The 13,016-nt window shown below is 31.9% G+C and overlaps 2 protein-coding genes across 3 annotated transcripts in view; one reads left to right on the top strand and one right to left on the bottom strand.

Moving 5' to 3' along the window:
• Positions 1-2,978, top strand: part of Hrs (Hepatocyte growth factor regulated tyrosine kinase substrate) — a 6,146-nt gene extending 3,168 nt beyond the window's left edge. The window contains 5 exon segments of the mRNA XM_018516003.1: positions 945-1,315; positions 1,400-1,713; positions 1,806-2,104; positions 2,310-2,816; positions 2,818-2,978. Of these exon segments, the coding sequence (XP_018371505.1) occupies positions 945-1,315; positions 1,400-1,713; positions 1,806-2,104; positions 2,310-2,816; positions 2,818-2,907 (1,581 nt within the window). The 3' untranslated portion in view covers positions 2,908-2,978.
• Positions 2,979-4,602: 1,624 nt separating this feature from the next.
• Positions 4,603-11,218, bottom strand: ema (C-type lectin domain containing ema). Of its 2 annotated transcripts, none has more exons than XM_018516005.1 (14): positions 10,819-11,218; positions 10,597-10,725; positions 10,331-10,464; positions 10,104-10,261; positions 9,693-9,922; positions 7,783-7,975; positions 6,913-7,569; positions 6,704-6,830; positions 6,455-6,609; positions 6,195-6,356; positions 5,954-6,092; positions 5,344-5,647; positions 5,138-5,268; positions 4,603-5,073 (listed from the first exon to the last, which is right to left on the bottom strand). In XM_018516005.1, exons 1-14 carry the CDS (start codon positions 10,890-10,892, stop codon positions 4,631-4,633), a joined length of 3,036 nt encoding a protein of 1,011 aa, XP_018371507.1. In that variant the 5' UTR covers positions 10,893-11,218; the 3' UTR covers positions 4,603-4,630. The 2 variants fall into 2 exon arrangements, with proteins under 2 accessions (XP_018371507.1, XP_018371508.1); XM_018516006.1 differs by having other exon boundaries at positions 10,113-10,261.
• Between the last annotated feature and the right edge of the window lie 1,798 nt (positions 11,219-13,016).

The following is a 13,016-nucleotide window of genomic DNA, read 5'->3' as shown; positions in this document are numbered from 1 at the left end:
AACAAAACCCCCCCCCCCCCCCCAATTTTGACTCAGGGCCTATATTCTTGAAAAGGAACGTGTACGTATCTCATTATTTATCGAGTTATTAACGAGTGAAGTTGATCAATTAGATTGCGTCAAATTTCAATCTTTCAATTTTCAATCTCAATCTTCAATGCATAATCTCATACCAACTTAATTCGTTATGCAGTTGTTATGTGTTCATAATGATTGTATAATAAATTACAGAATACAGAGACAGCTGGAATATGCAGGAGTGCAGCATACCATGGGGCTCCTTGCACTTACTGTATATTCTCTAAATTAAATTTTTATTATAATTTATATCAATTGATAAATATATAAATAAACGAATAAATGGGTAGACAAATAAATAAATAAATAAAAATAAATTACAGTTAGAAACTTATCCAATTTCTGTTCCTTATTCTTTTTTATTATTTATTTATTTGTTTAATTATTTAATCTATTTGTTCAATTTAGTTATTTAATTTCCCTAGCTAATCTAATTAATGATCTGAGTCAAAATTGGGAAAAGAACGTTTAGTTCAAAATTTCATCCTCACTCTCAGAAATATTAATTAAGAGTTATGGGACACCTTGTATATGTGTACACACATACGTACATATATACTATATTTGTAGTCATTTGAAATGTGCGTTGAAATTTTTTCGGAATTTTAAAACGCAGCAGAATAGATATTACTGTAGTAATAACACAATTAAATTTGATCATCGACTCAGTAAACTTTCGTTAAAAAGATCTTGGTATGCTGGAAATCTGTAAATAAATTTATTGCGAAAAATATTATCTTAGCAATAAAATTGTTATATTTATCAACAGCCTATCTTATTATATAATGAATTGCTATTATTACTATTTAACATTCTCTGTGAAGTTTTATCTTGGATATAAAATTTTAGTCCAATGTTTCTATTAGGGTCCTAGCCCATCACAGGTACAAGATGACGACGAGATCGAACCTGAACTTGCTAAATATCTAAATCGTAAGTATTGGGAACAAAGGCAAACTGCAAACGAAGATCATGGATCGATTGAGCATGGATCAAGAGTGGATGTGACAAGTCCGTCTGCACCTAATATAAGCAGTCCAATGCCTCAAAAACTAGTACTAGTAAAACAGGAAAATGGTGAAATCGATACTCAAATGGAAGAATTCGTAAGAGGTTTAAGATCTCAAGTTGAAATTTTCGTAAATAGGATGAAAAGTAACTCCTCGAGAGGCAGATCTATCGCTAATGATAGTTCAGTTCAAACTTTATTTATGAATATAACAGCTATGCATTCCAGGTATACCTAAATCAAACCTTAACTTTATTTCTAATATATTGAATTTTTTATTTTGATCACAGAAAACAATGATTTTTTTTGTAGATTATTACGATATATTCAAGAACAAGATGATAGCAGAGTATATTATGAAGGTTTACAAGATAAATTAACTCAGATGAAAGATGCTAGAGCTGCTTTAGACGCTCTTCGAGAAGAACATAAAGAGAAATTACGTAGAAGGGCGGAAGAAGCTGAGAGACAGCGACAGATGCTAATGGCGCAAAAACTGGCAATCATGCGAAAGAAGAAGCAAGAATACTTACAATATCAACGTCAACTAGCTTTACGAAAGATTCAAGAACAAGAAAGGGAAATGCAAATGCGTCAAGAGCAACAGAAACAACAATATATAATGGGTAATTTTCAATTTTTTGTTATTTACAATTACGCATTTTTAAATCTATTTTATCGTTATTAAAGTTATTTATTTTATCTTTATTTTTTGCAGGAAGTTATCAAGGTATTCCAGATTTTATGGGACCTTCTCAAGGATCGCCTGTTCGCCACGTACACTATCCAAATCCAGGAACTAATTACAATCCGATGTCACCTACGAATCAAGGAGTTTATATGTATGGACAACCAGCTATGAGTCAATATCCTATGCAGGGTTATAATATGCCACCGATGAGTACTCTGCCAGTGCATATGATGCCATCACTTTCTAATCCGGAACAACAAGCACCGGATCCATCTATCCAAGGACAGGAGAATATAAGTCACGTGTCTATATCAGGTCCAGGAATAGTAAGTCTGTAAACTTTTAAATGTCTTGCCTTTTCTATTGATAAAAAAAAAGTCTGGCCCATTTTCACAATATATGATTACCTAAAGATTAAAGGTTACCAAGAGATTCATCAATGAAATTCGTCTATAAATTTCTTAGTAAACTTTAATCTTTAGATAATATATTGTGAAAACCACGGATTTTATAGAATACTTTTTCTTGCAGATACCGCCTCAAATGACACCATCTATTCAACAGCTTCAGCCACCGAGCAATCATCAAATAGGATCTCCGCAAGGCCCGATGGTACATATATCATCGGGACAAACTTCAGCAGGCAGACATATATCACCTCAACAAGGCGCCTCGTCTCAAATGCCACAGCAGGTTCCTCCTCTGACTCAAATCAGGCTGCCTCCAATATCTCAAGGACATATGGGCCCTTCATCAGGTCCAATAGCTTCGGGGAGTCATGTACCTACTGGTGCCATAGTTGGTCTGTCATCGCAAATAGGATCACAATCATCTACCTTACCTGGTATTCAAGGAGCTTCAATACCAACGCATGTTTCCAATACTGCTATATCATCTCAATCTTCAGGTGTCATTCAAGTGCCGCCTGCCGGAGCTAACAGCGGACCTGTTCCTGCAGCGAGTCAAACTTTACCTGGTTCTCAAACGCCTAATGTACCAACAATGCAAGGAATGGCTCAAATTCCTGTTGTGCAATCAATGTCATTTCAACCTGTTCCTCCAGTCGCAACTACAACTAACGAAACTCCTCAAGATGCAGAAGAAACAAAACCTAGAACAGCAGAGCTAATTTCTTTCGATTAAATTAAATTGAATATTATGTACGATATATTTAAAGACAGAAAAAATTTCTTTTTAAATTAGAACATTATGAAAAACATTATTAAATATTAAGATAACATTTGCTTATTTTATTTTACAAATAAAAAATTTTATCTCTAGTAATAAAGTCATAATTTTATATTTGTTGATTGCTGACATAATAGTAAAATGTTTTTAAGAAATATCAGAATAAAATACAAATATATATTAAAAGAAATATTATATCATTAGCAAGTTAGAAAATATGAATTCGCAGATTAGTTTTATATATACATATTGTGCATTTTATGATATATATATATATATATATATATATATATTTATATATATATCAAAAACTGTTTCATACTACATTGTTCTTTGAAAAAAAATTTGTTTATAATAAACATGTAACTATGCATGTACAGGATATACTCCTATATAAATGCAAAATAAAGATACAATTTCTAATGTAAGTTATTATAGTTCACTTAGACTGTGGTCAAAGTCTCGCTACAAACGCTTTGAAGCGTTTGATGGACCAATTAGAAGAAAGAATTTTACAAACTGATCAATTAAAAGACTCTTCAAAGCATTTGTAGCATCGCGTTGATCGTGCCCTTAGCGTATATTTTTGTATTCAATTCTTAAATATTTAACTTTTTATGGTTTACAGTCAAAAGGTTAATTTTTTGGGAATTTATTAAAAATATAAATGATTAAACAATATAATAAACGATTTATTAGGATTATATAATATGAATACATAATAATAAAAAGCAATGCTTCCGGTTGAAGTTGGATCTTGAATGTCTTAAATAATTTCATGTGAATTTATATACCACATATTTGTAGTATCTCGAATTGCTCGCACGGAATGTTAGAGATCTGGATTCGACTTCCGACCGAGGTAATATTTTTTGCAATAAATTTATTTACAAATTTTCAATAAATTAAGATTTTAAAATGATGTCAACTGAGCATGAAATTATAAAATTGCTAATCAATTTAATTTGTTATATTATATGATAGTTCAGTTGCGTTTCCAAGTCCGGAAAATCAATTCGGTGCGCAATTCGAGAGACTACAAATGTAGTATATAAATTCACGTAAAATTATTTAAAGCACTCCAGATAGACTTCGACCAGTATAGGCTTTGCTTCTTACTTATAAATAATATCATCTAAAGAACCTCGCGTAACTTTTTTTACTCTTCAAATTATATAGAAAAACTGTAATCTTCTCAAAGCAGGGATATATGAAATAATTACGAAAATTGTTGCACGATTTCTCTTTACCATTAAAGTGATAGTTACATGGAGTAGTGGTGTGTAGCCCGAATAAATTTTAGTTGAATTAAGATGCAAGAGATGTGTCTAGATAAATGTCTAGATAAATAAGAACTCAGTGATTTCTAACACAAAGAAAAGTGCGACAATATTATTAATAGCTTCCACCTCATTATTTTTTTCTGTGTTAGTCATAAGAGCTTTCATTGATATTATTATCACATATTTGATAAAAATATCATAAAAATTACAATTTTACTCGTTATAAGATAAAATTCATAAACACTAAATTTTTTTTATTAATTTAGTCAAGTAGGTTTTTTTTGCTAAGTCAGAAGTATGGCATGTACACATTTTCATTCATCCTCTTAAGATTTTTTTAAAGATACGTTTAGTTTGAGTTACTAGTTTGCTCAGTTTTAATCAAACAGTTTCCACTTGTCCTTTTCTACGTGGCTTCGATTCTTGTCTTTGCGGAGATGTGAAAGACGTTTCTTCAGAATGTTTCCTAATTACAGACGAGGATTCACTATTATTCGAGCAAGCACCTTGACTGTCCCTCCTTTCTGGACATATGTGCGTTGTATTTAGTCCATTGGACGTAAGAGAAGCTTTCCGAATACACATATCCTCCAGAGGAATCTCCTCGCTCCGTGGTCTTGGCATCTTAGGCGAACCATCTCTAGATCGCAAACTATTTTCATGAATTTTCTCATTTGAACTTGCATCATCGCGTTTTGAACTCGATGATAGCACCGGCTTAATATTCTCTCTACGCATTTGTGCCGCAAATCCAGGAACTTTATTTACCGTAAACATCGGCCTTGCTTGATCTCTCTGCAGTCTCTGACCACGTCCGATTATACCTGAAAGAATTAAATCAATCATTTACGAAGATTCTGCTGACTAATTCTAGTTTTAAAGTCTTACGTTCATGTCGCAAACTACGCAAAGCATAATTTGGTGGTGTTGAACAATGAGATATACTCGTTGGAATATCCAACAATCTTGCAATCTGATTCATCTTCTTTTGTCTTGCTTTTATTCGTCCTTTTGTCAACCTAAATTATTGTTTGATCGATTTAATTAATTGAAATGATAATACGACATTGTGTGACGTTTGCTACAAAACCAACCTTTGTTTAGCCGCCATACATCGGATATGATCATCGAAAATAAATTTAGCCGACAGCAATGGTATACGATTGCCCGTGCTGTTGCTTAATGGTTTGTAAATTGTCAGGTACAAACATCTTGAATCGTCCTTGTCGCCGGCCACATCAATGTCTTGTAAAAAACCAACTAACTTTGCAACACCCCATCCAAGCTTACTGATATCAGGTTCCACAAGAATTAATTGCACAACATCAATGACTAAGAAACGGCGAATTTTCTGACCATCTTTCCACACGACAGTGCATGCAATCAAATCACTGTTGTCTGTAAACAAAGTTATAAATAACAAATCTTGTGTTGTTTATCTAATTTTATAATCATGATCAATGAATAAATAAACAAAAATATTGTATATCAAATATCGCAACAAGTTAACTCTGTCACTTCTTTAATAATTAACCATGTGATTAGGGCCCAGTTTCACAACTCATGGTTAACTCTTAACCGAGGCTCAACTTGTTTCTCATCTTTTTCCAATTCTAAAATTGAAAAGAGACAATGAATAAATTGAACTTCGGTTATGAATTAACCGTTAGTTGTGGAACTGGGCCTAAGATAGATAACTCTTACTTAGATCAAGAACGTTGTTAACTTGTACGCAATTAGCTGGATTAGTCAGTGGTAATTGTGTTTCCACTTCCATATTGAGTATCAGAGATAATTCTCTTATCAAAAAGAAAACTCTTATCGCACGACGTGCCCTTTCCACCTGCACACAATTATTCATGATTTTATTCTCTTATATAATGTGTGATTTTTCTGCAGCTTTATATGTTCATCTAAAAATATATTTCTTTGTGTTTCTTCCTACCTCACCACATGGTAGCCTTTTACTAAATTCAATTCCAGTCATAGGTGTGCCTGTAGGTGGCAACAAAATATTGCTATCCATCATTAACCATTCGACATTTAACGGTCGTTTTTGTATTTCGCTGTATTCATCCTCAAACATGTCCAAAAAAATGTCTTCGCTCTAAATAAAATTAATATAGAATATTTTTAACAGAATGCATTTGTAAGTCAAGAGGCAAACAAAACTTGCGCTTAGTACAATTTCAATAATTTACACACCTTGTAGAAATTTTTGAGCAGAGATGTGCTTTGTTCTTTTGCTGCTTCAATGACTGCTAGATGCGATTCTCGTAATAGGCATTGTCCTTCAGATACTGTCAGTTGTGTTAATAGCTTGATAGTTAATTCCAATGTAACAAGCCTCACTTTGGAATCTAAAAAAGAATTTTTTTATAAAACTTGGAAATTGTGTTTATACACAAATATTAAATTCGCATAAATTATAATGGAATTATCGCCACAACTCACTTGTTTGACAACTCAAAGTTATAATATGAATCAACCTATCCATGAGTAATTCATTGTAGGAATTTTTCATCGACGTATTATTATGAAATGGAGATAAGATTATATCCAGAATTTTACGACTTATACCCTGGTAAACAACAAAATTGACTTATTATAAAAAAAAAACATTTATGAATAAGACAGATCTCCATCAGAATTTTTATAATTACCTGGTTATTAGCTAATGCGTATAATAAGCAAAGCGCGAACAATGCAGCATAATCATTTTCTGTACATAATAAGGAATTGGTTATTGTTTCTAGAAATGGTTTTTTTGTTAAAGATTCGAATACGTTATTTTGACTTTGATGAGATAAAGGGCTCTCCAATGCTAAGCGTTGCTCTTTTTCCTCATCTGTTACATTTAATTCATGCTTAATTTCCTCTAAATCCTCTTCACTTGAAATGCTTGTATTTAATGATGTATTCGTAAGAACAGGAGTATTTATAGGGGTTGAAGCATCGTCAAAAGACGTGCTTGGGTGATGAAATTCTTGCAATTCGTCAATTGCATTTTTAACTACTTCTTTTATATTTCTTATACTGCTTTCACGAGCCGGCAATTCTTTAGATGTTGAGCGTATTTCATTTAAAGTTTCCCAAGATTTTTTCAATGTTTCTTTCGGAAGTGAGAAGGTAACAGATTTATTCGATATTATATCACCAAATTTTTCGACAACATTATTTGTTCCAACTTGAATCGTCTCTAAATCGGACATGAGCATTACAGTTGCTAACGTATGTACAAGAGATTCATGCGATACTATCAAAAAGACTTGAGAAAGTAGAAAAAGCGCTACCACAACACTGACATGTTTTCTTTCATCCTAAAAATTCAAATTAATTATTGCTGTAAAGAAATATTATCTCCTTATAACACAAAAATAAGCTCATTAACTTCTAATAATATTTTTAAATACTCGTGTGAAGAGGGTAAAACATTAAATATCTTGAAACAACAAAAATAAACTCATACCGCTTAAAAAAATAGTTCATATATTAATTACTTTCATAATAAAAGATAAAAATTTGATTTTTACCTGAATTTGGCACGTGGTGTTTTTGTATTTCATTAGAGAATAGACATACAATGGGACTAACAGTTTATGTAATAAATGTTCTGATAGAACTTTATTCAAGTCTGGTATATTCAAACATAAAATATCATTTAGATAATGAAGATGATCTAAATGTTCGGCAACCAAATCTGACAATCTATTTTGACTTTGATGACTAAAAAGAAGCACATATTATTATTATTATTATTGTTATTATTATTATTATTATTATTACTATTACTGTGAGGTTTAATTTAAATAAGATTTGTCAGAATAACTATTAGATTAATTTATAAAAAGATAGAGATATTGAAACTGGTATACCGAAGAAATAAGTTGGTAGTTAAAAGTGGAAGAAATAAACTGGCAGTAAAATTTAATTAAATCTAATTAAATCGGTTCTAAATACTTTTAAGTCGTTCATTACAATATGAGAATAAAAAATATAAGAATAAAAAATAAAAAAAATAGAATCAAATTATCAAATGTTATATTCATGTTTTATAAACTGTACTTAAGGCTGAAATGTATGGATGTTATTATTCTGCTATTGTGCATCTTCAGGAATACAATATCTTGTCTAATTTCATCGAAAATTAAAATTTAATTTTATTAATAATCTACTTTAAAGCCTTTCATGATGTTAGAAAGTCAAGATCTTGGACAAAGAATTAACAAATCGTGTTTAAATAATACAGTCACATAATTAATGTAATTGGTCAATTTTTCTCTGTTCGGAGTGATTTCGTAGACTCAATTATATATATATATAAAAGGAATGTCAGAACGTTGAATGAAACAGACGTTCGGATATAGAGCTTGGTGTCAGAATTTAATTACAATCAATATCGATTAAACTTCTTTTGCTTTCAACTACTGACTTATTTTTTCGATGTACCGGCTTCAAGATCTCTACTTTTCTATGTTATTATTATTATTCCTTAATATGCACGATCGTGTTATTTCTTTTCTTTGAAATACTAAGAACATCTAACCCTAATTATAATGGTCTTTATTCTCCTTTCTCTAAAAAAAAGTTTGGCATCTAGGAAATAGATTTAATGCGTTGCCAGCCTCCATTTGTGCACATCCTTTGACAAGAGCACCTCTGAAGTTCATTTTGGATCACAAATAATATTGTGTGTAAAGTGAGTAATTTTTCTGTTGTGAAATTCTATTATTTCTTTATTTTCAACTTTCTAATTCTCTTATATTGCAGGAATTTCATTAAAAAAATTTAATTTAAATAATTTTGTGCTAAAGTGCTGCTGTAATATTTGTGTCAAATATTAAATAATAAGTAAAATGTTTCTTCTAATTACTAGTTGTAAGTTTTTGTAACACAATCTTATAATATCAATAATAAAACGAATTGTTAAAAAGAATTGTTAAAAATGTAAATGCAATGTATATCCAAACATACTACAATTAATATCTGTTTATATTAAAAAATTGTTATTTTCAAATTACTGAATAACACTTTTCGAATAGTCAACACTTGAACTTTCGTTTATTTTGTAATTTCGAATTTTAAATATAAAACATTTTTCCTTAAAAAAATCATTTGTATTTCAAAATTTTGAATTTTAATATGAAAGTGTATTTCTCTCATTTTGCCAACTGTAATTAATTATAACATTTATATATATATATATATATACATATATAATTTCTTTAATATACAACTTTATGGATACTTTCTAAAGATGTTAAAATATATATACAAATCATTCAATCATTTTTATATACTTGCAAGAGTAATGAGAGAAAAGTAATTCTAGATCCATTGTGTACAAAAGGATCAGAAAATCGTGTGTATTAAGGGTTGTTATTATTACTACTATAGAATAATAGAAATTGTAACAGAAAAATGTTTCAATATCGATACTTACTCGGCATCATTTCGAACACAGGTGTCTAATTCTATAATATGGTCACCGATAAACCATACGAGATTACTGAAATATGGTGCAGCAGTGCGATCTCTTATGAAAGCTAGCATAGATGCATCCTCAACACGATACACATTTAGAGTCAAAGTTCTTACAGCTATGCGCACCATACCTTCTGAATGATTGAAAAATTTGATCGCTTCTGTGTACAGTGGGAAATCATTGGTATGCTAATGACAAAAAAAAACTTGCTATGATAACTTTGTCAGTGACAAAATCAGTAAATAATCCCAACATAGACATGTCTGCATATATCTTATTATATATTACTTTACTATTTATACAATCAATGAACACAAGTTACAAAGACATAACTTAAAAAATGAACACAGAATATCATTATGCGTGTACCTCGTTTACCTCATTATAGAAGAAATGTATTGTATGTGCGTTCAACTTCAAACTCAACGTTTTCAGGAAACTAATATAATATGCCATTACTTCTTCATCACTAAAGTCAAATTTGTGTACTATTATACTATTTACATGATTGTTACTCAATAGATAATCTGAAAATAAATTTTTACAAATTGTTCAGGAATCACTTATATAAACATAAAAGGTTTTATAAAACTCACATAAGGATGTCTCATTGCGTATGTTCTCGAATAAGATATTCAATGTTTGAAGCAATTGAACGCATACATAACTCCCACATTTTTGCTTCATAATACGCAGAAAAAACGAAAGCATGTTCTTCTCCAGAAAAAAACTGTAAACATATATCATATTAAACATATTTGTATACTTTATGTACTATATATAGCACTATTATTTGGTTCTAGAATAGTATCATTTATTATAATAAGAATAAAAAAATAACATTGTTCTTATCTCTACTTACTCAAACACACTACTATCATTTTGATCACCCCATATAAGAATCTCAGCTATCGAACGTAGAGTTTCGACCAGCAAACCTCTATTGTTCTCAGACACAGACTGATTCTTTGACAAGACATTGTATAAGTATCTGACAACATAAACAAATACACACTTGTAAGAATCTGTTTTTACATTTGATATAAGTGTTAGATATGGTGATCAATTGTTCGTATATACATACTTAAGATGTTCCGGGGAATGTGGGTTTTTGGGCTTCCAAAGTCCGCCACCAAACCAACTCCGACTGCGAAACATTATCAGTTACCTCGCATAGACATGTCTGCATTCGCGCTCCACCCAAGCTGTATGCACCTAATGTATCTGCAGCAATTATCTCTTTCTCTTTTTCACGCTACAATTGTAGAGGTGTATCCTTTTGTTGAGATCTTGCCCATCACATGAAATAGCAACGTGCGCAGCATAACTGTCGCGCGAGAGAACTCGATTATATATTTTACATCGCCATTTGAGTTTAGGTCATGGTGGAAGGGATAACATGGTGCGTGCAGATGGATGATGGATAGTGTCTAGAGCACTATATGGGTGCATTCAGTACTACAACCGCTCACTAAGCGTTCAGTGAGCTCTTGGAACTGATTGGCATATTCCGTTAGATTTAAAAATATAGACCAAACAGATACAAGAGCTCACTGAGCGCTCAATGAGCGGTCGTAGTACTGAATGTACAATATAGGTATTCACATCCGCCATTTTTAATCCCTTCCTTACTCTTTGTTCTCTCTTCAATCTTCATATGCTGGATTCACTCTGCATCCGATTTGCGTCGTACGACGCAAATCAGATGCAGGGTGAATCCAGCATTACGTCTTAAGTTTTTTTATATGCCATGGCTTTTAGGAGCTGTAAGCTTATTGGCTACCGCATCGCATTTTGTCGCGCGGCAAGCGTTTCCGCGTCCAGTGTGCAGAAGCCATAAAGGGTCTTCTACATAGAAGTCGTAGGTATAGTTTAGGGCAAGACTACAGCAGATTAACTGTTCATTAAGTTTTTCTTTTGTATTATGATCAAAGGCAGGGTCTATCAATATGGAAGAATGAGTGTGGATAAGTTTTAATTGTAAACCAAGTTCCTTCTTGGCTATTTGTAAAATGCTGAAGTAAATAAATCTATCATAGAAGTCGTAGGAAACCAACCAATCACAAACAAATATAAGGAGAATACTCGATTGGAATTGGTCAGTTTCCTACGATTTAAGACTCCACGACTGCCTACGACTTCTATATAGAGGACCCTTTAAGACTTTGTTACAAAATTTACTGCCATTACTGAAAATCTATAATTCACGTCACAAATGTCTATAGATTTTCAGTACTGACACTACTGACAGTAAATTTTGGAACACAGCTTAAATAAATATCAAACTTTTTGTTTATCATATTTGTTCATTGTGTCGCCCTGACTGTTGTGAGCAGGACGGACGTGTGTCTTGCCTGCTTCAGGTATTGCATCATCTTGCCCACATTTTTTGAAGAGCATTTTCGGCTTCGACTATGATTTGCATTACATCATTATTTCATCTATTACTCTTTTAGACTTTTGTTACTCACCGCATTAGCGGTATTTTCGATTCTGGTCGTATCGACGCTGTATCAGAGTCGGGGCCATTCACACGAGAAGAAGAAGAAGAAGAAGAAGAAGAAGAATATTTGTTCATTCGAAACAATGTTTTGTATTAACTTTGTTTTTTTGTAACATTTAAAAACAATAAAAATGTTTTAAATACTCAAATTCGAGAAAATCCTACACATGTCATTGGAAGTTTTCATTATCGATTCAATTGCTGACGGATATTTAAAATGGAAATATAAGTTGCTTTCCATTTACACCGATTCTCAGAAAATTCTCACTTGTGATGTCATAACTCAGTTGAATGCGCGTTCCTTTTACATTCTGACAAGTGAGATTTAATTGAGTTTTTGCCTATAATCTGCACAAGATCGAGACCGTGTGCTTTAGTGAGTCTCATTAAACTCACTTTAAAAGTCAGGTTCGAACCTGACTTTTAAAGTGGAAGCAAATAATAGTTGCTTTCTATTTACACACAAGTGAAACTGAGTCTGAAGTGAGCTGAGTATTTTATACTCAGATTAATGACGTCACTACTTGCTTACTTTGGTAAAAAGTTATCACATGTCAAGACAAGTTCATAACCTCGAAAAGTGAGTTTACGAGACTCGCTAAAGTACCCGGTCTCAATCTCGTGCAGATTATGGGTAAAAACTCAGTTGATCTCACTTGTCAGAAAGCGAAAGAAACGCGCATTCAACTGAGTTATGACGTCATTAATCTGAGTATGAAATACTCAGCTCACTTCAGACTCAGTTTCATTTGTGTGCAAATGGAAAGCAACTATAAAAA

This window comes from Trachymyrmex cornetzi, unplaced genomic scaffold (assembly GCF_001594075.2).
Source record: "Trachymyrmex cornetzi isolate Tcor2-1 unplaced genomic scaffold, Tcor1.1 scaffold607, whole genome shotgun sequence".
Lineage (NCBI taxonomy): Eukaryota > Metazoa > Arthropoda > Insecta > Hymenoptera > Formicidae > Trachymyrmex > Trachymyrmex cornetzi.
This window is presented reverse-complemented; position numbering and strand designations above follow the sequence as displayed.